This window comes from Diadema antillarum, unplaced genomic scaffold (assembly GCF_040938485.1).
Source record: "Diadema antillarum isolate AM-2024a unplaced genomic scaffold, OU_Dant_1.0 seq00000135_RagTag, whole genome shotgun sequence".
NCBI classification, from domain to species: domain Eukaryota; kingdom Metazoa; phylum Echinodermata; class Echinoidea; order Diadematoida; family Diadematidae; genus Diadema; species Diadema antillarum.
The window spans coordinates 352,856-376,225 of NW_027271212.1; the positions used below are offsets into that span (position 1 = coordinate 352,856).

Sequence of the window (23,370 nt, forward strand, 5' to 3'; positions counted from 1 at the left end):
GATTTCGTGACAAAAGGTTTCGTAGCAGCCCAGTGCCCTATCTTGCGCCCCCTCGCCTTCCACCCCCCCCCCCCCCCCCCCCCCCCTTCCGGAAGCATGAGAATGAGTAATCACATTCGTCATATACTCAACAATGTTTCACTTGATCTTTCGGTGACACGACATTTGCTCCTGCGACAATTATTGCTCCGGTCTTATTTTCTTCAAGGACTTAGGGTTAGGGTTTTGACAGAGGTTTTGGTTTAGTTTGATATGAGGATTAGGGTTAGGATTAAGATTACGGTTATATATGTGAATAGAATTTATGCTTGGCTTCCAATAGCTCGCAGATATTCCACGGGAGTAATTGTCGCGCAAGAGCAAATGTCATAGTAACCGATCGTTCAAAGGCAGCACTTGCCCCATTTAAACTTTGCAGGTTTTGCACGATTTCATCTGGTTTGAGTTCTTCATTCCTCATAAAGTGGGAGCGAGTGAGAGAATGGTAGTATATAGAAGGAACAAAATAAAATTATCTTATTACTTGAAATTAACAAATTTTACGTTCACAACTGAAAAATTCATCCATTCTCAGTTTCGCATTTTATTTGATTGTAAACCACAAGATGCCATCAAGGTGTTTTCTAATTGATGGATATGCGATGCTCACAGACAGTTTTTAATCGGGAAACATGACGTGAAAAAAAGTAATTGTATCTCGTGGAAAGTTGAAAAAAAAAATGAGAAAATGTTTTCTGGGCTTTTACGATTTAACAATCATTTTACGATTATAAAAAGAGTGGGTCGCAGATAAAGCATATCTTACTTTCCTTTCGTTTCTTCTAAAAGGCTTCCTGTTTTGTTTCCTCTGTTCTTTTTTTCTCTTTTCTTTCTTTCTTTCTTTCTTTCTTTCTTTCTTTTCTTTCTTTCTTTCTTTCTTTCTTTCATCTGTTCTTCCTGTCTATCTTTCTTTTGTATTGGAGAGGAGATTTTGAAAAAATTGATGGAAGTGGGTTAGTCTCGTATATACTAGTAGTTTAACATTTGCTTAATTAGTAATTTAATTCATTTTAGCCACATCAGAATGTCTAAAATACAGATATATCCAAAAACAAGATTACACACTCATAATATCCTAATGATTTGGTATTCAACCACCACACGGAATACTAATCACTGAAATCTTCCGAGCAAGGCAGGTGTTTCGAAGCCATCCAGTATTGAAAGTCCGGAGATCCACCCAAATTAACGTGACGGTAATATGCAGATTTTGCCGGAGATAGGCTATTTTTGGTCTTATGACGTCTCAAAGTGACAACAGAATTTAGAAACACTCAGTCTTGTTCTCGACACTAATTTGTTCTTCTCATACTATTTTATCTCTCGCCGCCAAGGAGATATTGTTTCTGTTGACGTTGGTGTGCTCCTGGTGATGATGATAACAATCCTCATCACCGTCATAATCATCATCGAAATCATTATCATGATCATAATCATAATATACAAAGTTTATAGAAAGTGTTTCAAAGCGCTTAAGTACACAAGCGAAATGTTCTTCCATTGCGTATGGATATAATTGTATAAAATGTCATATTACATAATGGGTTATGTCTACAACTACAATCAAGCTACAAACTATCATGTTTGTTTGTTTGTTTGTTTGTTTGTGTGTGTGTGTGTGTGTGTGTGTGTTTGTGTTTATTCATTCATGATTTTACTATCATCTTGACATGTTGTTTATTTCATCCACAGAGTGTTCAAGAAAGCGAGTCCAAATGGAAAAGTAAGTACAATATTATTTATTTCATCTTTGAGATTGTTTGTTGTATAGGTACCATCAAATGATGTCAACGTAAATCGGTAACCAGTGACTCTCACTGTTTGTTCAAGATTTTTCCCGTAAAACTGTAAATGTTTGCATGCATTCGTCCACAATTTAGCTTATACAATATGCCAGTTGGTTCTTTTCTTTGTTTGATGGAAGCATATCACACAGTTACTCTGCCGATATCAGTGATTGAAAAGCTTTGTGCTATTGCAAAACTGTAAAACTTTCTCGGTTGTTACTATGACGCTGTTTTCGTTGAACTGCTTTCGTAACTACATATCGCATGCATTTGATTTCCATTGCATCTTTGTGGTGAAAAAAAGAGGAAATCGCCTGATGTTCTGCCACGAGGGATACCGAATAAGTAACACGAAACCGACTTCTACACCAGACAGCTCACATATATTATATGGCAAAGGCAGACGGGTGCCTTGTTCGTGTTTTCGACGACCTCACCCTAGCCAAAGGAGAAGTTTCATCCTATGTCCTCTTTTTGAGATAAGAATTCACGCAGTTATTATCTTTTTATGCGTGTTTGATCCTCTGCATTTTTATGTACTAATAAGATAATGCTATGTCTATCCAAGACGTTGAAGAGAAATGAACAGAGCTGATGTAGGCTGAGATTCAGTTAGAGTAAAAGAAATAATAATGATAATGATGATATGAATAACGATAATAATAATAATAATGATAATAATAATAATAATGATAATAATAATAATAATAATAATAATAATAATAATATTATTATTATTATTATCAATAATAATAACAATAATAATAATATGAAGATGATGATAACAATAAATCAAAGCAGTTATCATGCACCATCACTCTAGTGTTACTATTGTCACACGCAGAGGTGTAGGCCCTACATAACATAACAATAAACCAACATGACCAATTTGTGCAAAGGTTTTAAAAGTTAATCTTAATAATGCAGGGGAAAACAAGAGTGTTTTCAGAGCGGTGTGAAATGTATCATAATAATGAGCTTGAATTGCATACTCTGTGGAGGGTAGAGAATTCCGAACGACAGGAGAAGGAATAATACGAATACTCTCTCTCTCTCCAACTGAAGATTTGATTCTTTGTGGAACCAACATACCACTCTCACGATATGGACGATTCCCTTTGGGTATATACAATGTATGCAGAAAATATTTCAAGTGAATCCTAAAGAGCACAACTGTTCAATTCCATTCAATTCAATTCAATTCAATTCAATTCAATTCAATTCAATTCAATTCAATTCAATTCAATTCAATTCAAATTTTATTTCATTTTTCGAAAAGAACATAGACATTTCACTTTCCAACTATTAACAGCTTTCCAAGTCAGTGTCAGAATCTTGAATTTCACACTTTCAAAAACCATTCGTATACAGCCGATATGTCATTCTGTGTTTACTATGTAGAATAGAAACAAATAGCAATCAAAGTACCTTTTCGTTTTATAGTTTGATATGAGTCAGTAATATTCAACCAAAACTGAAAAAAATTCAATCAAGTGGGTTGTAGATTGTCAGAATTTAAGAAATTGCAGAAAGATTAATATAACATTCCAGGTGCTTTTTAATATCTGACATATTGTTTAATTGTACAATGTCGAGAAGATAGATGCATTGACGTAACAAAATGGCGATGAAAAACGAGCCACGAATCCTGTCGAATCGTTTTCCCTTCGTTTCGATAAAAAGACAAAAAGTCAATACATGTTTTCTGTAATTACAACCTCCAGTCAAAATGGCATGATAATTATTTCTTACGTAATTGGTTTGCGCGCTGACGCCTGTGGAGACGTTGACGTCACAAAAGACTGTGATTAGAACATTGATCAGAAAAGACTCTGCCACGCGAAGATTCCCCGGGGAGACAGAGAGAAAAAAAAAATAAAATCAACACCTCCCCAGAAGTTGAATGACTCCATGCACAAGACGACAGCTAAAACCCTCACAACTTGGGTGTGTTTTTTTCTTTAGTGCTTGCGTGCCCGAGGCTTCCCAAGATTTGCCTCCGCCAGACTATTTTTGGCGAAAATCACGCATAATACGAGAGTTGTAGCGAAATAGAGTTCATTACTGAATAGTACAGAATTGGAAATATGCCTGAAATCCGAAATGAGTACATAATTATATGAAACATGACCAGAAAACACCCTCGCCCTAACGTACAAGCTCGACGAAGAAAAAGTCTTGATCAACGGCCATAAGGATAAATGTGATAAACCTGAAAGGACAAGTCCACATGCAGCATTCTTGTACATGTAGATTGAGTGAATGCAGCAATATTAGTAGAACACATCGGTGAAAATTTGGGGAAAATCGGAAAATCCGATACCCAAGAGTTATGAATTCTTAAAGTATCTACGCAGTCACTGCTGAATGAGAAGACTACTACAGTGTATGATGTCACATACATAGAACGATATAAGGAAAATATGAAGAGAATTTCACAAAATGTTATTTTTTTGAAAAAGGAACAAACGCACACAGAAGAAAACTGACCAGAAATGAATATAAATCATTACTGGAAAAATGAACAAAGAAAATGGAATTCCATCGTGATTTTTGAAAAAAGTGCACATTCCCTCGACTTGACACTGACGTATGATATAGGTACTATTAGTCCCCCTGCCTTCTGAAAGAGGCAAGTCAAGTGTTCTTCTATTATGCGAGAAAGTGAAAAAAAAAAGTTGAATTGTCTTTAAATTTTCTCTATATCGTTCTACACAATGTGAAATCACAAGCTGTAGTGGAGTCTTCTCATCCAACAGTGGACTGAGTAGAAACTTCAACAATTCATAACTTTTGAACGGATTGTCTGATTTCCCTCAAACTCTCAATGATGTGTTCTACTGCAAATTATTGCTGCATTCACTCAATCCACGTGTTTATGAAGGTGAACTTGTCCTTTAATCACAAAATTGAAAAAGAAAAATGTAGCGATTAAAAATCATCAGACTAGATTTCTTTCTCACCCTCGAACGACGTGAAACAAAATGCCTTCTCGTAGCGCACACATTTTTTTTTTTTTTTTTCGGAACCAGCATAATGCCTCCAGCAACTAACTATACAGTATTTCGTAATTTGTGCAAATTCCATGCATGGTTCCCCCTCCGAGGACTCCTGTTGCAGACGAAATTTGTCCCAAAATGTCTTTTATTGCTTTCAAATAGCGAGGTAACCCCACAATAAGGAGTCCTGACGAACAGAACAGAAGAAAACAACAAAATCACATTTTCTGAGGAGTCACAGCACGTACCCATCTTGAAGTATAACTTCAGGGCATGGAATACATTATTTTGCAAGCATGAGGGCTCAGTTGTACCCTGTTAGCATTTTGTTTTAAATTGTTTTTCTTTTCATTTCCTTCCTCTTGCCATATAGATAGATAGATAAATAGATAGGTAGATAGATAGATAGATAGATAGATAGATAGATAGATAGATAGATGGAGAGATAAATGGTTTAAAGTATTCGCAATGCTTAGTTTTCGATATTTTTCATTTGCTTTCGTTTTTGTTTAAGTAGTAAATTTCTTTCTTTGGTTCCATTTTTTTTTCTTCGTCACATCGAGACTTGTGTGTCACATGCTCTTTTAACCTGAAATCATGATTGCCCCCGAAAATGGCAAAAAGTATTTACGATGTTATTTTTCATTTTACATTTTCATTTAATTTACGTTTTTGTGAAAGTAGTAAATTTCTTTCTTTTGTTCCATTTTTCTTTTGTCACCGTCATAGCAAGACTTGTGTGTGTGTGTCACATGATGCTCTGTTAACTTGAAACCGTGATTGCTCCCGAATATGACGGTGTCAGTGGGCGTTTGCTGATTTTCTTATATTTTGTACGATCTGATAGCTTGAGAGGTATACTAAAGACGGTAATTTTTCATTGGTACTTTCCTGTCTTGAAATCCAAATATTATGCTTAACTGGTTGAATGTCTTCCTTTCAAATCTTATCACACGCTGATCTTCTTAAGATTATAGCTTAGATTTTATTTATGTTCTTTGTTAAGGTTTTGACCATCAGATAAGACATAAGACTCATTAGACATTGGCGTCAACAATATGTTTGCACTTGATATTAAATTGCCAGCGTATAGTGTGCACGCAAACACGGGGGCCGCGAAACACAAAAATGACGCGGCCATGTCATAATTAATACAGGGTGGACATTTTATACCTCCCATTTTATTATAGTGCCCTGCATATTTCTCATTTTCATGGATATGATGCTGGTTCCAAAAGACATCCGGGGATTTCTTCTCCCTCGTTCGCAAGTGCTCCTTCTTGAGACATGTTTATGGCCGGTTTGTGCATGGTACGGGGTATACCAAACGACGTCGTAAAAATGTGCATGCCTCTGACTCACCAGCCAAACTGTGTCACCAGATGGTACAGACAAGACAACGTAGCTCAACTGAAGTCATTGGTGATATGTCCGGTGTCCGGTGGATAATCGTCCAAGATGGTGTGACCAGGGAGGTGGACATCTATTCCACCTCCCTGGTGTAACGAGAGCATGCGAAGCACTGCTTGTGAATGTGGTTTTTAATAATCTCTTTCCTTAAAAGTACGAGTATAAGAATGATGTATCACAAGTTTGAAATAAATCTGCACATAATGTATCTGCGTAAGAATAATGATTTACAGGTCATTTCAAGATATCTATATGTTGTCTGTTGCTACATGTTCTGTGTATCGTGTTATCATTTTTCATATAATCACAGAAAAAAAATGCATCCGTCCAGTATTTTGAAGTGATATGTATCCCTGTAGGTCCTGTGTTCATTATGGAAATTGCTTTAAATGTACACGTGTATAGATGAATCCGACTTCAGAGCACTGTAACTTATGGCGGCCATAACTGGGGGCTTCGAAAGAAGAACAAAATAAGCACTTTCAATGGGTTATGCAATGAGCCAGGTGCGTTGCTATTTCAGTGCATAAATTATCTTTTGTTTGGTATACTTGAAGCGCCCCAGTTAGAAATAAACATGAAAAACAGTACGAAACCGAATTAGTCTATATAGTCAACGCCCTGTTGTATGTTTAGCATCAGCAGTTGACCAAAAATTGACCATTTCAACACTTAATCTAATGTGCGAAGACAACGACGCGCCCAAGTGATCGCATTGAACCTACTCTCTTACAAGTTGCCCGCCAAGACAAAATGAATAATGTGGTATGTATGTCAATTGATCAAAAGTTCGGACCAAAATAATTATTGATCTTGCGGAGCCACACTTGATCAACAATATTCAGATGAAAGGACATCTAATTCTGTAAATATTCCCTTGCCAGGAGTCTCGCATGAGACAGGTATTTTTTTTTTAAACTATAGAGAGGATTTTCAAAGGGTTTTGTTTGTTAACTTTGTTTGATAGAAGGCAAAAATCATGTCGCTGCAGAAATGGTAGGATTAAACGTGTCTGATGGTACCCTAAATGCTTCCCATCTTGAGCCCCCCCCCCCCCGCACCGTCTCTCTCTTTCTCCCTCTGCAAACATACTTGACTCCATGCATAATATTACGATACACACTGCTGTACATATGAAACATTGGATGTGAATTTATTTCGCTTGTGATACAATCAGGTATAAAGACTCCTAATCTTATAAAATGAATGATTGAAAAAAGATAAGATATACTCCGATAGCTTTGAGGCGGCTGGTTAGATGTTGAGTAGTCAAAGTTGTCATTATGTGTGTGTGCATGTGTGTGTATGTGCTTATCAATCCGACAAGAGAAAATCTCAACGTATAATTTCATTGGCTCATTTTGTCACGTGTCCGATCACCCTTGCAGATCACGACGTACCTGGGAAAGCGAGACTACGTCGATCATATGACCCACATCGATCCGATAGGTAATGTGTAATCGTCTTCCCGCATGATAGATAGCGTGCAATCGTATCACGTCCAGACATAAGCGTCAGATAGAAGCTTCTAATTTCGGGTGGTTTGCGTCAGAAGGCTGCCTTCGATACTTGTTTCATCTTCTGGGATTTTCCCTCATGTTCACTGATCCTATAGCAAGCACATTTTACTGGTCGATAGATCAGCTGATGCCCCTCAGGAAAATGTAATCGAAGCTAGATGCTTCTTGAATTCAAGACATTTTTTTTTGAATATATTGTTTCAGATATTGCTTGCGTCTTGCTTGACAATATGTCTCGCAATGTAATCCACAGTAATTTTAGCTGCATTCAGCATTATGGGGCTCATGATAAAACCTTTTTTTTTTTCCATTCATACAATTACTTTATTCTGTTTCTAATCATAATTTTAGCATTGCCATCAATATGTCCTTTCTCATGAAACTGCAAAGTATATAATCGACTTTGTTAATTAATGTCAAAATGAAAGTCCATCAATGCCAACCCTTTTATGTCTCATCTCTCTAAAAAGATCGAGTGGAAATATTCAGTCTTGAAGGAGTGAATACAAAAAAGAGTGAATTTTGAGTGAAATTGGAGTGAATTTTGAGTGAAAATGTTCATTTTCTCTCATTTTGGAGTGACCTCAGGGATCACTCGAAGATTTGGGAGTGATCCCTGAGGTCACTCTAAAACGAGTGAAAATGAACATTTTCACTCAAAATTCACTCCAGTTTCACTCTATATTCACTCTTTTTTGTTTTCACTCCTTCAAGAGTGAATATTTTCTCTCGATTTTTTTAGAGAGTACTTTCTCCCTTTCATGCTCCGCTCCCCCACCCCCACCCCACCCCCTCTATCTTGTCTCTCTCTTCATTGTCGCAGACGGTGTGGTCCTGATCGACCCCGCCTACCTGCGTGACGACCGGAAGGTCTTCGCCCGTCTCGTGGCCGTGTTCCGCTACGGGCGAGAAGAGCTCGACGTTCTTGGATTGTCCTTCCGCAAGGAGCTCTTCCTAGCCCAGCGCCAGCTCTACCCGCCGCTGCCCGAGAACGAGCGGCCGCTGACCCGCCTCCAGATCAGCCTTCAGAAGAAGCTGGGCAAGAATGCCATACCGTTTGTCTTCGAGGTGAGGGGGCGTACTTAGCTCATAGAGTCTCCGAAATCACATTTCTTAGGTTTTAGTTAATCACTGTTATGATTATAATGATAATAATCATCGTTATTATCGTTATAAGAATAATAATATTATAATATTTTTTATTATTTTCATTGTTATTATTATTATCATATTATCATCATTATTATTATCATTATCATTATTATTACTATTATCATTTGATAACTATTGTCAATATTACATGAGGAAAGAGATTGAAAACAACAGAGCAACAGAGCATAAAGTTCTCTTTATTTTGAGTTTTGTTTTTGTTTCGTTCCATTATGGTTTTTTTTCTATCATTATCATTCTTATTTTAATCATTCTTATTATCATTATTATTGTTATTATTATTATTATTATTATTATTATTATTATTATTATTATTATTGTTATCATCATCATTATTATCAACATCATCATCATTACTATTTGATAATCATTGTTAGAATTTCATGAGGACAGAGATTGAAAAATAGAGCAAAAGCTTCTCTTTATATTGAGTTCTGTTTTGGTTACGTACCATTAACGTGTGTGTGTGCTTTTTTTCCGGTTACTGAATTGCGCAAAGGCATTTTATAAAGCTGAATTTGTGGCTGATCTATCATCAAGAGGGGCGTGCTTTAGTGAAAAAACAAAAAGCAAAACTAAGCTAAACTTTAAAAAAAAAACACCTTGCCCATGGGCGTGCCGTCCAAGTGCCTATACCTTTATGTCCTCCGCCCCTATGCAAAAAAAAAAAGAAAAAAAGAAAAAAATACAACGGGACCCTCTGCAATTTTTAGACCCTGAAAATAGCATTCAGACAGTTAAATCATACTGAAAGTTATCAATGCGGAAAGCCGATTGTAAATTCTTTTTGGGGACTCCGACATAATGTATAAATCTATCATGCAGGAACTCCTGTTCTGTGTAGCAGCGAAGAGCGCTCAACGCCACAACGCTGTGCGTGCTCCAAGGAATCAAAGCAACCCAAAATTAGACTGACGCGGATTGATTGCGGTCAGCATATGAATATAGGGAGAGAACGCGGCGTAGAGATAGTCACGTTTGTCTCCCAGAGCAACAAGCAAATAACAATCCTTTCCCCCGATATCAGTCACAATTGACTAATTGATTGATTATTGTGTGACATAGATTGAATGTGAAACTGAGTCAAGGGTGCGCACTCTCTCTTTCTCTCTCTGGAAAAAAAAAAGATCAAATTGAGGTTATATCTAGCATAGTTGGCAATTGTTTACCCTCAGCGCTTTCCTATGGGTAGACCCTGCTTGATGAAATCAATTTATTCACCTACGTGACGTGACGGTGATAAAGTGAACGAGGGTGGGTAAATTGAATATGGTGTTTGTCTCCGTAGCTCACGAAGAACTCGCCCTTTTCCGTGTGCCTTCAACCCGCCCAAAACGACGACCGAAAACCGTGCGGAGTGGAGTACTACTTACACACCTTTATTGGAGGTAAGTACACACGAACAGACGACAAGCATACGCACACGGACAAACACACACCTACAATTATAAACACACAAACACAAACACGTAAACATATAAACACACGTCTACCGACAGACATATAAACGTAAACATAGACGGACGCAAACGCAAGCATGTATGTACCTTAGCTCTGTACCGCATAGAACAGAAGAGTAAAATGTTTTTTCTTCAACGAAGGAAGACACGTATAGATGGACTTATTATTTTTATTATTCCATCATCAAGGAAAATTGCTTATTAAGCAGTTTGGTATTTGGTGTCTCCTCTCACGCATGCACAGTCATGCATAAGCACGTCGGCCCACCAAACATATCTAACAACCACAAATTCCATGAAGAAATGTAAAATTGTGGCCTCATGTCAATATCTTAAAGTTCAAATTCAAGAGGTAGACTAAAAACTGAAATGCCTGTCCTTGCCAAAGATTTCGATTATGACGTCACAGTTCAAAAATAATTGAAATAATCTTCTTTACGTCTGTATCTTTTGCACTTTGTCACATGGCAACATCACAGCAGGAATTTGCATGTATTTGCTCTGCGTCTTTTGCCTTGCAGACATAAGTGAACTGAATTGAATTCAGAATGAGAAGGGCAAGGCTGGTCGCTTCATCAAGTAGCTTGCCTCAGGAAATGGATTTTTATCACACATCATCTGAAATCATGGCAGCAGAAATTAGTAAAGTGCACACTCTCGTTTTATGCCTGTGCGGAAAGGGCTGTTGCTTCAAGTCGTTTAATCATATTATTCAAGCAAAGCAGAAAGCCACCGAGAATTATAATGGATATTCGAATTAAAGATTCATGCATACCCATGGAATAAAAGGTCGTGTAAAATTGATGAACTGATGATCAGTTTATTCATAAGCATTTCATTGCTCACAGCCAGAGCAATCAGCGCAACTATTTTGAAATGTCTTGTATTCAATCTGTGTGATGAAAAAACAAAACAATAACAACAAAATGATTGTCTTTCTTGTCTGTATATACTCACTCTTCATATCATTTCTTTCTCTCCCCCCCCCCCAATCTATCTAATTTCATTCCCTCATGCTTTTTGGTTCATTTTTATAAATATGTCTGTCATTTCTTCTTTCTATCCTCACATTCTTGTCGCGCTTCTCCTTTCCTTTTTCTTTCTTTTTTTTCATCATTTTCATCCGTCATATTCTTATATCTCTCGTTTTCCTTTTTTTCCTTCTGTCGCTTCTTCCTTTAATTCACTCTGTCTGTGGTGTGTTTTTTTTTCCCGACCACTGTTTTTTTTTCCTTCCTGTATCCTTTCCCTTTCCCTACCGCCACCCAGACCACATCAACGAGACGCCACACAAGCGGCGGTCGGTGGAGCTCACGATCCGTAAGATAGCGTACGCCCCTCGTCAGCAGGGTGCTCAGCCCAGTGGCCAGGCATCGAAGGAGTTCTTCAGGAGCAAAGCACCGCTGCACCTTGAAGCTTCTCTCGACAAGGAAGTGAGTTTGCTGACGTCTCTCCTCTCTTATTTAGCAGAAATTGACCGACAAAATGAAGTAAAAACATGAAAAAGGCAGTTCTGCCATCCCCGGTGCAGCAGTCATCAAATTCTCACAGATTTTGATGAGGTCGATTGCCACTTTTTTATAATGGTCACGCAATCACCTCATTTTCGCTAGACTTCGGTATGGAGTGCACCCTGTCCTCGAGCAGTACACCGTACATGTACAAGTATGTAACTTTAGGTGAAAGTTGCAATCGAGACACAACGTTACGGAGTCCCGCAATCTCAATAGTTCGGTTCTACAGCTGCATGCAGAAATTTAATCATTATGTACATTTTTTTAAGGTCGAGCTTTTGTAATTTGACATTCCCTGCTCGTATAAGCTTTGTTTCATGGTTATGGCTTTTTAGCTTCTGTACAAATTTTGATTTCAGCATTATTGTTTTGAACAACCTCGATGTAATGATTTCATAAAGATCAACTCGAATATTTCGAGGTGTATCATGGCTTTGATGTAGTATGCGTATGGGTGTATGTGTGCATATACTTGTATGTATCTATCTCTGTTTTATGTCCATTATAAACACAACAGGGTTTTATCTGTATTTACGTTTAATTGTGCATGGTGTTCTCGTATTTTTATGGTTAGTGCAGTTCGATTAAAAAAAAAAGTTACATCGAATTTCGATTCCCTTGATCACCTCTCTAAGATCTACCACCATGGGGAGGCCATAGCGGTCAACGTCCACGTGTCCAACCAATCATCCAAGGTGGTCAAGAAAATGATTATCACAGTCTTTCAGCTGGCTAACATTCAACTCTTTGAGACGGGCTCCTTCAAGTGCGAAGTGGACAAATATGAAACCACGTGAGTGGATCTCAATCTCGAGCAGTCCCAAACCCTTGTGGAGAAAGAAATCTCGCGACGGTTTCACTGCGCTTTCTGCGTTAACGGCCTGCTCATTATTATCATTATGAACTGTGCAGCTTATAGTCGTAAGTTTGGCAGATTTTTGTGGCTGTTATCAGAGATTCAAAACGTGTTTCAGGCTCAGTGGATTCTCTTACAGGATTGTTCAAACCACTGAGACGTTTTGCCAGACCAGGTGAACATGTTTGAACGACCGACAAAGTGTGAGAATGTCACGCGTGAGACTGAGAAATGTGTTTGTCAGTCAACAAACGAAAGAACGTGATGTGATACTGATGCCCTATGATTATCGGTATAAGAGGAGCCGATGTAGATGCGCAGTGCAGGTGCGCAGTGTCGGAGTCCTCATTTCAATTTGAGAAAACTTAGGATGATGACATTGTAGCAAGTATTGAAAACTGAGTCTTAAACGGCATTAAAAACGTGTTGTTTTTTTCTGGAGTCTACTATGCAAACAAATATAAAGAAAAATATAATATTCATCCCCTTTGAGCACTCAGACTGAGTGGTAAAGGGAATTATAAATATCTTTGTTTTAAATATTGTTATTGCTATTAATACACTCGTCACTACTGTATCTGTCGCTTTGCAAATTCATTTGTTGCCATCCGTGTTTTAACGAACACGCTTTTACAAGAGAAGATATCTATACTTGGGATCAGTAATATAGAATTATTCGGGAAAAAAATGTAAGCGACCTACCAAGATGTTTGTAAAAGTAATGGAAGCAGAGCAAGAAAACAGTGACAAAGATAAAGAAAATGAGGAAAAGGAGACAGAAAATGAAAAAGAGATTGTCGCCCTCATTATTCCTATTGTCATCATCATGTTTGTTGCGTTTTTGTTAAAATCACTCAAATCACTACATTCTTTTAAACACTTTCCTATACTCCTCTCAAACGTTGGCTTACCGTAGATAGCCGCGCAGGAAATTGGTGTTCCAGAATATTAAATATGCAGCAATCCAATAGCAGAAGAGACGAAACAAACGATAGGTCTACACAACAATCTATGTCTTTAATATTATGTCTAAACTTTCAGTATCTTTCTGAACAGAGTCAAAATGTATTTTCTTTTTATAACAGAAAACAAGAAGTAAAATGTCGCTCGTCAGTCACTCATTGGTTTGAAGTGGACTTTAGAATTTGTGATAGATCATTATTCTAACGCTGACCTTTTTTCTTTAAAAAGGGATGGTATATTTTCGGTTGTGATTGGGTTTCAGGTTTTCAATGTTTTTTATGATTTCATTTTTTTTAGATAATGAGAAATCTCTTATGAAATATGTAAGAGTATAAGGGTTCTAAGAGGAATTCAAAGTTTATTTGAGGAAAAATTGTATTGAAAAATGGCTAAGATATCCAAAACAAAGATATTCTAATAAAATGTGGGACCCAGCTTTCATTATGATCGCTTTGTTTTACTTTGTTTATGGATATTTCAGCCATTTCAAAACCAATATTCGTTAAGTAAACTATGAATTCCTCTTTAATAGAATATTATACACTCTGCCATATTTGATAAGAGGTTTCTCATTATCTTGCAAAAAGTTAAAAGCTGAATCCTCACCTCAACTAATACTATACTATCCCTTTAACCGCTTTGCACGGCTTCAGGAAGGAGATAGACGGTATGCCCATCAAGCCCAGCCAAGTCCTGGCCAAGGTGTTCAAGGTGCGGCCACTGCTGGAGAACAACCGGGAGAAGCGCGGCCTGGCGGTGGACGGTAAACTGAAACACGAAGACACCAATCTGGCCTCGTCTACACAGTGAGTCCCGAGAACTCCGGGTCTTGCCCCTATGCCGGGAATCTCGTTTAACCCCAAGCCAAAACTATGCCCCAGGAGTGTTGCTATTATTGGTTCCCACCTTGGTTAGAAGGGACACAATGCGTAAATACCTTGTTGTAATTTAAATACTCTATCGGGATGAACGAATCTTGCAGGACTTCGAACTCAGAATCTCGGATTTAAAGCTCTTTAAGCTATATCACGACGCTTAAAAACCCTGTAGTGTGTGAAGTGTATATAGCTTGAGGATTCATGGGATAGGGAAAGCTGGCCCCGCTCGATGATAAACCTTGTAGGTATGCCGACATAAAACGGGATGAACGCAACAAAACGGGACGGCACGTAATAGGCCGTAACAAAACTTGGAGGCGGTCGGTAGCTGGACGCGACGGACGATAGTTTAGCCTGACAACCCCGTGCGAACAGCGTTTGATAGCTACTTCAATTGTATAATAATTATGTTCATTGGAGCAAGGACTGGAATCGATAAGACTAGAGTATACGGGGAAGGGGAGGGGGGAACAGAAAAATGTCATCTATCCACGACGCACTACGTTTCGGTCAAACGGGGCTGCCGTGGCCGCCGGGACATGGTAAACGCAGCATTACCGATGAGCGTATGCTTCGATGCACATGTTCAAATTATTCGCTGACGGGCGCTGTTCGTGTAATAATAATGATGATAATAATGATAATAGTGATGATAATAAAAAGGCCTTACTTACCCAGGGTAGCCTGTTCAGTGTTGCCACTGCTCTGAGTACCAGAGGGCCCTGCCATTATCATTACCCTAGCGTTGACAGGTACCCATTAATGTATATATACACCTGGCTCGAGAGGGACAAAGTGGGTAAAGACAGTCATGTTGTCCAAAGACGTCAGCACTGGCGGAATTCGAACTCAGGTCCTCCGATCGGGACTCGGGAGTCTTTTCCACTATGCCACAGCGCCCCCAGTGTACCTTGTGGGCGGCGAATGAAGATTGATTCATCCAGACCACCCATGTTTCCCCATACTACCGATCGAGTCTTTGAAATATCGCAGGAATTATAGAAGATCATTTGTTTCCTTGATCTATCCCATCAGGCTTCGCGAGGACGTAGCCAAGAAGGAAGAGTTAGGAATCACGGTCAAGTACAAAGTGGAAGTCAGACTGGTGGCAGAAATCTTCGGATCGTAAGTATGGCACGCCAGAATGGCATTCACCACAGAGAAATCCGTCTTTTCGTGTTAGCATGAAAAATTTCAGGTTCCCTTCTCCATGTTCTCTTTGTCTGTAAAATGTAACCAATGTGTTTCCATTGCTGATACTCTTGTACACCTACTCCTTTTACCTTTTTAGGGTTTAGTTATTGTTTTCTAGCTAGCTAGCTACTTATCTATCAAATTATTTAAATCTATTATTTTGATGTTTCCTTAATTACTCATCACTCTTTCCATTCATCTCTATCTATCTATCTATCGGTCTGTCTGTCCGTCCGTCTGTCTATTTGCCAATCTATCTACGGCTATACAAACTCATGTCCTTATTAAAAAAAAGTAAGTGCAGCTTAGACCTGCAAAACAAACATGGGCCATGACTTCGAATATCAACATTCGTACTATTTGTACTAAATGAGCACTGAGTATAGTTAAAACATTCTTCATTTTGTCATTCATGTCGCGATTTTTTTAAAAGAGAAATTGCAATTTTCATGTCATTATTCTTTGACATCATAAACCCCAGAAAGTAAACAAGTTGTTGTTTTTTCAAAGAGGTGAGCTTCTTAAATCAGTGTCATTTTTAAGATTCAAGATCATGTTGAATGGTATCTCAGATAATAATCAATCACCAATTCTTTTCTCAGAGAACAGGCAAAACAGTGTGCAGAGTTTAATTTGAAAGACTTCGGTTCTGTTGTCTGGAAGCAAAAATTGGTCGCATTGGCCGTAGATGGCGCACTTACCCTTGGCTTGATTTTGCTTGATTGATAGTTTGAGAATGGCGTTGCTACACAAGTTTGCCACTTGTGTAGAAATATCGTGATTTACGATAAGTAGCTTTTTTTCCCCTCAGACAGTCATAATCAACTTGATCACATCAATTTTGTTAAAGGGATGGTACAGTATTGGTTGAGGCGAGGATTAGGCTTTTAATTTTTTTGTGAGATACCAAGAAACTACTTACGAAATAGTACAGAGCATACCATTCTAAGACGAATCCAAAGTTTATTTGATGAGAATCGGTTTTGGAATGGCTGAGACATCCTAAAACAAAGTAAAGTAAAGCGATCATAATAAAAGGTGGGTCCCACATTTTATTAGGATTGCTCTATTTTGCACATTTCAGCCATTTCAAAACCAATTTTCATCAAATAAACGTTGAGTTCCTCTTGGAATTACATGTTCTTTCATATTTCAGAAGAGGTTTCTCATTATCTCACCCAAAAATGTTGAAAACCTGAAATTAGGTCTCAACCAAAACTATACGATCCCTTTAATGCTTGGGCTGTGCGTTTTCGATACAAGTGCATACGAATGCATATACTTTATATTGTGCTCGATGAACTGCTCTTATCAGATGAATGAAAGTCAAAATTGATTGACAACTTGTACCGCTCTGAATCAGGTTTTTTTTTCTTTGATGGAAACGAATAAACTATTAAAATTGAATTGAATTGAATACAAAAAAATGGTCGGTGACAATAGTGTATAAATCAATGTGTGTTCCGAGGACTTGTATCGAGAAGGTTTAAATTTACAATAGATGGTATCAAAGCAATTAGGATATTGTTTTAAAGAAATGCGTCAAGCAGAATTGAATCAAAGCGGATATTCGTTTGGCTTACAAATACATTTTTATCATATGTCAGTACCTTGAAAGAAAGCAATTTATGCGTTTATTCTTATAGGACGGTATACATGTATTTTAATCGTATTTTTTAAAACTCCTCAACTTCTGTTTTCTCTTTTATCCACAGTGACTTGACGGTAGAGTTACCGTTCATTCTGTCGCATTCCAGACCATCCACTGAGTCAGACAACACCGCACAGTCATCGAGTAAGTCTGCAAAATGGCGCCGGTGTAATTCGTCTTGAATTATCACGTGACTCTAGAAAGCATGCATTTGAGTGATTCGTTTTCATGTATTTCGATGGAATACTGTAATGTGTGTGTGTGTGTACGTGTATGTGTGTATATGCGTGTGTTTCTATCGATACGTGTGTATATGAAAGAATGAGAGAGGGAGAGAGATGTTGCTCTTGGTGTTGATGTTCAGTGTTGTTGTTGTGTTGTTCGTCGTTGTTATGGGTACACGTCGCGAGACCGACCCCCACGAGTCATACAGCCCACGAGTTATACCGCCCATGGATCATATTATAGCCCATGAGTTCGACACTATTTACAAACGAGGCCCACAAGACTGACACATTAATACCAGTATTTATAATGTCGTACATGGGCTGTTTTTTTTTTCCTACCTAGTGTTGAACTCATGGGCTGAATGACTCGCGGGCCATATGACTCATGGACCTTTTTTCAATGTCGAACTCATGGGCTGTATGACTCGCGGGCCGTATGACTCATGGACCTTTTTTTCAGTGTCAAACTCATGTGCTGAATGACTCGTGGGTGTCTGTCTCGCGGGATGACCCTGTTGTTATTTGTTACTGGTCGCCATGATTTCGCAGCCAGCAGAGAGTACGTGGTCCTTTCTAATTCGGTTAAAAAGGAATTTCGCGAACGGATTTCGTTACATCTACAACGCAGGCGCCTTGCGCATTTTCGGTTAGTATTTTATTAAGTGTTTTTTTTTCTCATATTCTGTTTTGCTACCTTTTTTGATAGTCTCTGTATTTTGTACTAATCCGAGACAATGTATTCTTTATTGATCAGATGGTACGAGTGACCAGGAGGTTTTGGATCCTAATCTCATCAAGTTTGACACATCGTGAGTATTATACCGTTTTGTTTGTTATTGTTTGTTCGCTCGTTCGTTAGATTATGTGTGTATCTGTTGGTTTATTGTAATGATTGCTGTAGGCCCTATCATCTTATTGGTACTCTTTAAACAACAACGCATGGAATAAAGAATGGAAATGCTTGATAATATTATTTTGTCTAATTGAGATTAATCAATGCGATACAAAGTTGATATCCTATTGGAGCCAGTTAACACCGTTACCCAATCAATGTCTGCTAATAGCCAAGAAATTAAGAAGATTGTGAAATAGATTTGACTTTCCTACACGAAGATGAAAATAGAAGAAACCAACCAATGTTGATGAACAAAAGACTCACTGTAAAATGTTTAACATTTCAGAATAATATATTCTTCATCCTTCTTGAAATTCAAGCCTATACCTTTTCCAGTGATAAACTGGTAAATGCCTGTTTTCGATGGAGCATTTTTCTCCCCTTAATTTTCAATATGCATTTGACGGACATCCCACTTGACCCCATAGAAGACCAGCTTAGTATAGCTGAATATGGGCTATCCAGCCATCTCCACAGATGGAAAATAAATAAACAAACAAAAAGCCCGGAGACTTTCTGTTGAGAAGTATATGTCCGAGTACTTCAAGGCAAATTTATCAACGACACTCTACCAACGACAATCTACAACGTGTGTGTGATATAGGATCATCTATATACTTCTACCTTGTTTTATTTTCCTGTGACATGTACAGGGGTGGGGAGCCGATGTACACTGACGAGGACTTACTCTTCGAAGATTTCCAGCGGATGTGCGTAAAGGGCATGGTCAGCCAGGCTACCGAGACATAGGCTGATGAGGGGTAATAAAAGTAACCCCTTGATAATTCCAGTGCCAATAATTATCAGTAAGTAACAACGGCACTTGTTTCATTACACAGAAACTACCACTTCTGCAAGCAAATCTTAAGGATGGGTGCACGTCACGAGTCCGACACCCACGAGTCATACAGCCCAAGAGCTCGACAATAGGCAAATAGCCCATGAGTCCGACACTAGGCAAACCAGGTCCACGAGCACGAGTTTGACGCTCTATCTTTATAAGCAAAGAAGGCCCACAAGATCGACATTACGTCACGGGGCTTAACATACGCATTGTCGGTCTTGTGAGCCTGTTATGTCCAGTGTCGGACTCATGGGCCTTATTTACCTAATGTCGAGCTCATGATGGGCTGTATGGCTCATGGATCTTTACTCAATGTCGAGCCCGTGGGCCGAATGGCTCGTGGGAGTCGGTCTCGTGGGATGACCCCCCTACTAATGACTTTGATACTCGTTAATACGTCGCTGCGCGTTTTATTTTCTTTGAACCTCCTTCAAAGTCCGTTCATATCAACATTAATGAATGAGAGAGCGTCAAGGAAAAGAGTGAAGAAATTAAAATGTACTTGTACGATAACGACAAAGTTCTAACTTTGTCACTTCGATCAAATGATTTTAGTGACTTTTAAGATGTAAGCCTACTTTTCTTATTACATGATCCGTACAATATGTTTGAGTTTGTTTTTTGTTTTCTGCGTAAGAAAGTTCTGAAATTCCACATCACTAGAGAACAGGAAACAACGATTTCGTTATCGTATGATGAAAATGCTCTCATAATTTGGATTAAAGACAGCGTCAAAAATAATGATTTTGAGTTTTAACGCATGTTATATGTATAATATATTACAGTTTGTATGTACAATTTCCTACCTGCGTAAACCAGTACTGAAATCATGATATTTTCATTGAACAAATTATCATTCGAATATGCAGATGTTTTGTCTAATCAGAACAGCACATGTACCATCAAACTGAATTTGATAGATATTATAGTCTTAGCTGTTGTGAACACAACGCATTTTCACTCATTTGTTATTGGTCCTTCTGAAATTCAAGTATATACGCTTTGTCAAAATAATCAGTTTACACGTTATTCATTTTTCATGCATTATGTGCACCGAAATTGTACAATAATCGAATTTATTTCGTGTTTTATGCTATCACCTCTAGAGTTTACCTCTAATTTAACAAAGCAGTTAATTTCTATTTGCTTCTCATGTCGCTCTATGTAGATTCACTTTGAAACAGCGTTTCCAATCTACTTGACGGTAACTTTTCGTTCAAAGCTAAAGCTGAGTTTCATGATTGTACAGGATAGGATCAGACGTAAAGAATGATGCTAAAACTAAAGTTGAGATAAGAACGCTAAAAACTTGTAAAGCTGTAAAAGGTTTCACGAAATCTTAATGGTCACAATCAACAATGCAAGTTAGATCAGTTGAGTGTGTAATCGCTTATCAAGTTGACCTATGACCTGCAGATAAATCTTCACATGATATCTTCTTTTGATATGAACTGAAACAGAATCCTTGCCGTAAAGTCAATGTAGAGTTCCCATAAAAAAGCTTACAGCAATGCCTATAATCAGGAATGGTGGTTGTGTTTACTACATAGTTATGGATCAAAATAATGATTTTTTTTTTATACCTTCATGCAGTGACAAGTTAGAAACTTTATGACGTCATCTCCCCATATAGTAAATTATGCAGACGTCACTGTGACCTATTTTAGTAACACGGATATTTTGTGAAAATATATGGAATGTTAACATATTACTTACTTAATTCATACGTGATTTTAAATGTAGATTCTACCTTTCTGTTTTCTTTCTCTTTTTTTTTTTAAAGTTTATAGCGTCAACTTAAACATGGAGATGCACATAACTTCAACTTTTTCTGTGTCAGGGACTTTGTACAGTATGTACAACATCGTTAGGTTTTCTGCTCTTATCGGCGTTTGATGCTTTCAGAGCCAGGATATGGTGTTATATATAGACTAATTTTATAACTTACTTAGAAGGTAATAACATATTGTTATGAGACGACCTGAACTACCATAAATTTTGTGAATATACCTTAGTCGATACAATTCGCTGCATGTTTAGTACCTTGTAAATTAGTGTATTGCGCTTTAGAACGTCATAAGATATCATGTTTATTTATACTTTACAACTGAGTTAGTCCCTTGGATGATACTGAATTGATTTTAGAGCAATATCTTAGCTAGATTACCTTTGAAAAAACTATTCAGAATTTTATGATAGTGGTAGGAATAGTTAAGTGAACTGTTGACTTCTATTGTGCATAATGATACGTCGGCATATGGATATATTTGGGGATAATTCCATCCACATTTTATGTAGCCAGATTATGTTATTTTTGAAATTCCTGGCAAGCATCCGGGTGCCTTAGCGAACAATGACGTAAAGACACAATCTATAGAGGGCGCTGTTCTCGTGGTACAACACGTGATAAAGAGCCAAGGCGGTGTGAACAAAATGTTCGAAACTTTTGTATTCGAGAATAATAATTGGATTATGGCAATATTTTTGTGTGGAATTAATAATATAAACTGTCCATAGTGTGTTATAGAAAAAAATACTTTTGTAAATTATTGCAATGTACATTATAATGTGTAGATATGGATTGTGCTATGCTTCTACATTTAAATCACCGGATTCTTCAATTTCATTCATTTAACTATTCAGAGTGATGTAAGACTTGACTTAAGCCTATTTTGATGTTCCTCGTTGAATTTGAATTTCTTGTTTGAAAGCTCACTTGAGCGATTTGGGGGACTTCAAACAAATACATCGAATTCTATGTAAGCCTGCATAAAAAGTCTGACTTCATGTGTAATTAATGTTTGGTGTTGAGTGCTTGTGAGTGAATAATTATAAGTGCGTGTGCATCGATTTTTGTGTCTTGCTTTCTTTCTTTCCCGATAAACGACAATGATTGGGACTACTCCCTGCGGTGAAGCAAATCCACTTTTCAGCTTAGAAGAAGACTAACCAATCATTTACAAAAATCATCATCGCTTGTCATCAAAATAATCCATCTGGCAGTACATTCTAGTATGGATCTACATAAGATTATTTAGTCCAAACATTGTAACAATATAATAGCTGGGTTATATCTCAATCATTGGCACACATTTTGTTATGGTTTATGAAAAACTTTGCCCTTTTTGTAAAGATATTATATTCAAACTCTAATAACTGCATTTCCCTGCTTCTTTTGTCTTTTTCCATTTTTTTTTCTTTCGCAAGTCGTCAAATCTAATAATTCTGCCATGAGTGCATTTTTTTTTGCTGCAGAATGAAATGCGCAAAATGATGTCTAAATAAATCAAAGTCGTCTTTTACAATGCCTTCTACGGACAAAGTTGTCTCCATTCTTAATTGTTTTCATGAAATATTCAGACTTTACGAATGCTTTCTTGGGAGATTAAAAAACCCCAAATATAGTGTCATGTTTAATGGTAATGTCAGTTGAGACATACGCCTGATAGCTGCATTGTAATAACCGATATCTCGTCATAGCAGTGTTCGTTACATCGAGTTTTCCCTGTAGAATAATTTGTAAAGACTCCGAAATAGTGGTTAATATTATGATAGTGTAAATATCTGCGGTGATGACGACGCACCCTTATTTTAAGCTTTTAATGGATGGAAATTCAAATAATAATAATACTACATTTATAAAGTGCATAATAAGCACATGCTTCTCTATACGCTGTACAATTCAGATACAACATACAAACAAATGACTAACAAATGTAACAATCAGCACAATAAATATAATAATTAACAAAAGGGGTAATGAATGTTTATCTTAATCAAGGAAGACCGAAAAGGTGAGTTTTAAGACTGGATTTGAAATTTGCAAAATTGGGGGCACGTCGAATGTTTTGTGGGAGATTTGAATGGATCATGGAAACTCAAATCAAGGTGAAGATTGTATGAGTGTGTGTTTTCTTTTTACTTTTATTTTCAGGATCATCGCATATGCATTCTACGTTCAAC

General features: G+C 37.6%; 1 protein-coding gene across 1 annotated transcript in view; it reads left to right on the top strand.

The window, feature by feature from the left end:
- LOC139727523 (beta-arrestin-1-like) overlaps positions 1-19,313 on the top strand; it is a 55,042-nt gene extending 35,729 nt beyond the window's left edge. The window contains exons 3-13 of the mRNA XM_071638496.1: positions 1,732-1,762; positions 7,624-7,684; positions 8,579-8,823; positions 10,214-10,313; positions 11,655-11,818; positions 12,535-12,692; positions 14,372-14,524; positions 15,632-15,721; positions 17,506-17,585; positions 18,423-18,477; positions 19,217-19,313. Of these exons, the coding sequence (XP_071494597.1) occupies positions 1,732-1,762; positions 7,624-7,684; positions 8,579-8,823; positions 10,214-10,313; positions 11,655-11,818; positions 12,535-12,692; positions 14,372-14,524; positions 15,632-15,721; positions 17,506-17,585; positions 18,423-18,477; positions 19,217-19,313 (1,234 nt within the window). The remainder of the gene's footprint in view (positions 1-1,731; positions 1,763-7,623; positions 7,685-8,578; positions 8,824-10,213; positions 10,314-11,654; positions 11,819-12,534; positions 12,693-14,371; positions 14,525-15,631; positions 15,722-17,505; positions 17,586-18,422; positions 18,478-19,216) is intronic.
- Positions 19,314-23,370: the final 4,057 nt, after the last annotated feature.